Raw genomic sequence first — 3324 nt, 5'->3', positions numbered from 1 at the left:
CCACAAGAAATCTTCATTTTTGAGACGTTTTAAAGTCATAGAAACTTGGAAATTACAATAGACTATTAGTTTCTCTGACTTTATTAGTTGATTCTTCAGAACTTAAGTGAAACTGTTGTCCTCAAGTTGTCCCTCTACATTCCTCTGTATTAGTTTTAATAGACTTGTTATTTAGGATAGTGTATAAAAATTGAGGGGTTTATGATACAAAGAAAAGCCAAACAGGTTTGCTCAGGCCTCAAATCTGGGCATTAAGTTTCTCCTGTGTTGTCTGGGCATTTTGGGCCAGGCGGGCTTCATTATTTAAATAATTGGGTAGATTCAAAGTGGTTTCCCAAATTAACTGCAGTTTTAAGCTTTAATTTCACTTGGGCAGCAACCCTTCCCAATTCATACTCTGAACTCTGCTTCAAGTTTTTGTATCTAGATTGACTCTGAGTAGGTGGTGCTACTCCTAGTTACGCCTTCCAATATGGATTTCCTCACCTGATTTCTAACCCCTTAAAATTGTTAGGGATGAAGGACAAGTATTACAAATTTAGTCAGGTATCAAAATAACTGGTTTGACTTTGGAGGCATCACAGTTTTCTACCACCCCTTTTGAGGGATGTTTGTAATTTCTTTTCAATTATTTAACCTGGAGAAAAAAATTCAAGATAATCTTTATTTGTGAACACGGAGCCTCAGTTTTTGGGTAGCAGAGACATGACAACTTTTTTTTTTTCTCCAAACTATCAGTATCTTTGTAATTAAAGACTTGATTCTTGAATCAAGTACTAGCAGGTTTCTTTCTAGGGAACTGGGCCAGCAAAGGTAACTTCAGGTATTTAATCTCATGAAAACAGTTAACTACCATTTTTTATTGTTTTATTTGGCTGTGTAATGAGGCATCTTAGTTCTGGACCAGGGAGGGATTGAGCCCATGCCCTGAGCACTGAGAGTGTTGAGTCTTAACCCACACACCCAGGGTAGTCCCACCATTTTCTTAATGACAAATATTTGAGGGGCAACTTAGAACAGTATCAAGGAATATGTTGCCTGTACAGGTGAGGAGCACATCTCATGATGGAGAAACTACCTTAACAAGCCAGTTAAAAGGAGGGAGAGTCAGCTAATAAGTTTACATCCTCATTGATGACTGGTTAGAAAATCATCTGAGATGAACCTGTGTGAGCTGCGTGCCAGGTTGCTTAAGTTGTGGCCAGCTGCAAACTCAGGCCTCTGCCCATGGGATTCTCCAGGCAAGAGTAGGGTAGTGGGTTGCCAGGCCCTGCTCCAGGGGGTCTTCCCAACCCAGAGACTGAACCTGTCTCATGCCTCCTGCATCAGCAGGTGGATTCTTGACCGCTAGTGCCATCTGAACTTGTGAGGCTACAAAAGTGGTTTGAATTTGTTCTTTTCCTGATCAAGTCATATCTGAAGACTATTTGGGTATACAATGTAATAGCACTGGAAATACGGCTGGTTAATCTTGCACTGTGACCTTGAGGAAATGTAGACTTAACAGTTTAAAGGTGAGAAACTAAGCATCAACCTTAAAGGGCTGAATAATAAGGATTTCCAAGAATCTATGAACAGTCTTAATGCATGATAAATCATTCCAAGTTTGGATTAACAGAGAAAGCTCTTGTGAAACAAGAAACCAAACCTCAGGCCACCTCCGAAGATCTTTAAGCAAGCTGGGTAACGGGCTTTGAGAGGAAAAAATGCTTCTAAACAGAAACTCCGAATACTCAAAGACTTGCTTTATTATAGTACACATGGGATGGAACTGGTGGGATGGGGTGGATGTTGTGGGCAACCACTGCCCTGATTAGCATCGGATGCCCATCCCGATGGCCATGAATGTGCCAAAGGTGCCGCCACTCTGCATCATGGTTTTTCCGATGCCGCCCATCAGCTCCCGACCCCGCATTCCGATCCTGAGGGAGGAGGAAACCAAGATGGGGCCACTTGAGAACAACAATACAGGGAGGAGCATTAACTAACCCTTTCCAATTCATAATCAGGCACTGCTGAAGTCTGGCAGGACATTATTACCTCTTGACACATGGAGTGAGTAATGCTAAGGACAAGGATCCATTAGGATCTCCGGGCAACTGACGGGTTTGTGGGAGGCAACAGAAGCAGTATAAAGTACAGAAACAGGGAAATCATTTTTGGGTGCTGGTTTTGCCTCCAGGGTATACATGATCCAATACAACATTTTTTAGATGGTGTTAAAACAATGATTGGGGGCTCAGACCTGGGGTCAAGAACTACGTGCAATTTACAGGCTGTGTCAAGTGTATAATGAGGCTCTTAACATTCACAGCAGTGTTGTGATAACAGGGCATTCACTGACAGTAGACGCTCGGTAAACGATAATTTATTTACCAGGAACAATAGCATCTTTTATGTGTGAAAACTAGAGTGTAGAGTTTATCTGCTTAATTTCTACATCCTGTTCCCAGTGCAGTGAAATTAAGTTTGTTTCGCCATGAGCCTAACAGGAGTAAAACAGAACAGCCATTTATTGAGCACTTAATATGTGCCAGGTTCTCTGTTAAGTGTGGTCTGATTTGAGCTTAGAATTCTACATGATGTAGAGGTTTACTGACCTCATTTCTACGTGAAACCCGGGCTCCTACTTGCCTAAGGTTACAGAATAAGGGTCAGAAAGCAGTTTGAATCAGAGCTCGTATTCTCAACCATTTAGATTATCAACTGTCCTCCCAGACTGAAGGTGCTTAGAAAAATAGTCTCGTTCGTTACAGGGCAGAGACAGAACTGGAAAGTAGTAAGCTCTATTCGGGCTGTAGGCCGAGAGCTGTGGGCTGGGAAAATCAGGTAGTCCCCAGAGATCACCGCCCGCGCCCCTCACCTGAGACAGGAAAAGGTGCCGAAGAGCGCCCCCGCCGCCATGCCCACGGCGCAACCCATCACGAAGCCCATCTTCACGCGGTCGAAACAGCTTGGCTGGGACTGTCCATAGGGACCCACGGCCACCGGCATCTGCGGGGTTCGAAGGTTAGGGAAGTGTGGGCCTAGCCGCCAGCCCGAGACTCCAGCAGAGGCCAGAGGAGGTGCGATAGGGAACCGGCCCAGGGGTTCTGGGAAATCCGAGAAAGAAAAGAAGGGTGTAGCCCGACTCCATCACCCACTGTGCGTTCGAGTCCCCGCGCCACGGTGCCCCCACCTCACCTCGTTCGTGGCTTCGGTCGCTCAGATCTACGTCTTACACGGAACGCGAGCTGGTGCGCACTCGAGATCCGAGGAAGCGCTTCCGGGGCGCGGAGTAGTACTTCCGGGATCCTGTAGCTGAGGACTGTAGCGGCTTCGGGC

The 3324-nt window shown here is 45.3% G+C and overlaps 1 protein-coding gene across 1 annotated transcript; it reads right to left on the bottom strand.

Moving 5' to 3' along the window:
• Nucleotides 1-1724: 1724 nt before the first annotated feature.
• On the bottom strand, nucleotides 1725-3275 carry ROMO1 (reactive oxygen species modulator 1). The gene is made up of 3 exons (XM_061437437.1): nucleotides 3184-3275; nucleotides 2864-2994; nucleotides 1725-1922 (listed from the first exon to the last, which is right to left on the bottom strand). Exons 2-3 carry the CDS (start codon nucleotides 2992-2994, stop codon nucleotides 1814-1816), a joined length of 240 nt encoding a protein of 79 aa, XP_061293421.1. The 5' UTR covers nucleotides 3184-3275; the 3' UTR covers nucleotides 1725-1813.
• Nucleotides 3276-3324: the final 49 nt, after the last annotated feature.

Source organism: Bos javanicus, chromosome 13, assembly GCF_032452875.1.
Source record: "Bos javanicus breed banteng chromosome 13, ARS-OSU_banteng_1.0, whole genome shotgun sequence".
NCBI classification, from domain to species: Eukaryota; Metazoa; Chordata; class Mammalia; order Artiodactyla; family Bovidae; genus Bos; species Bos javanicus.
The sequence above is the reverse complement of the archived record's forward strand: the minus strand, read 5'-3'. Positions and strand labels throughout refer to the sequence as shown.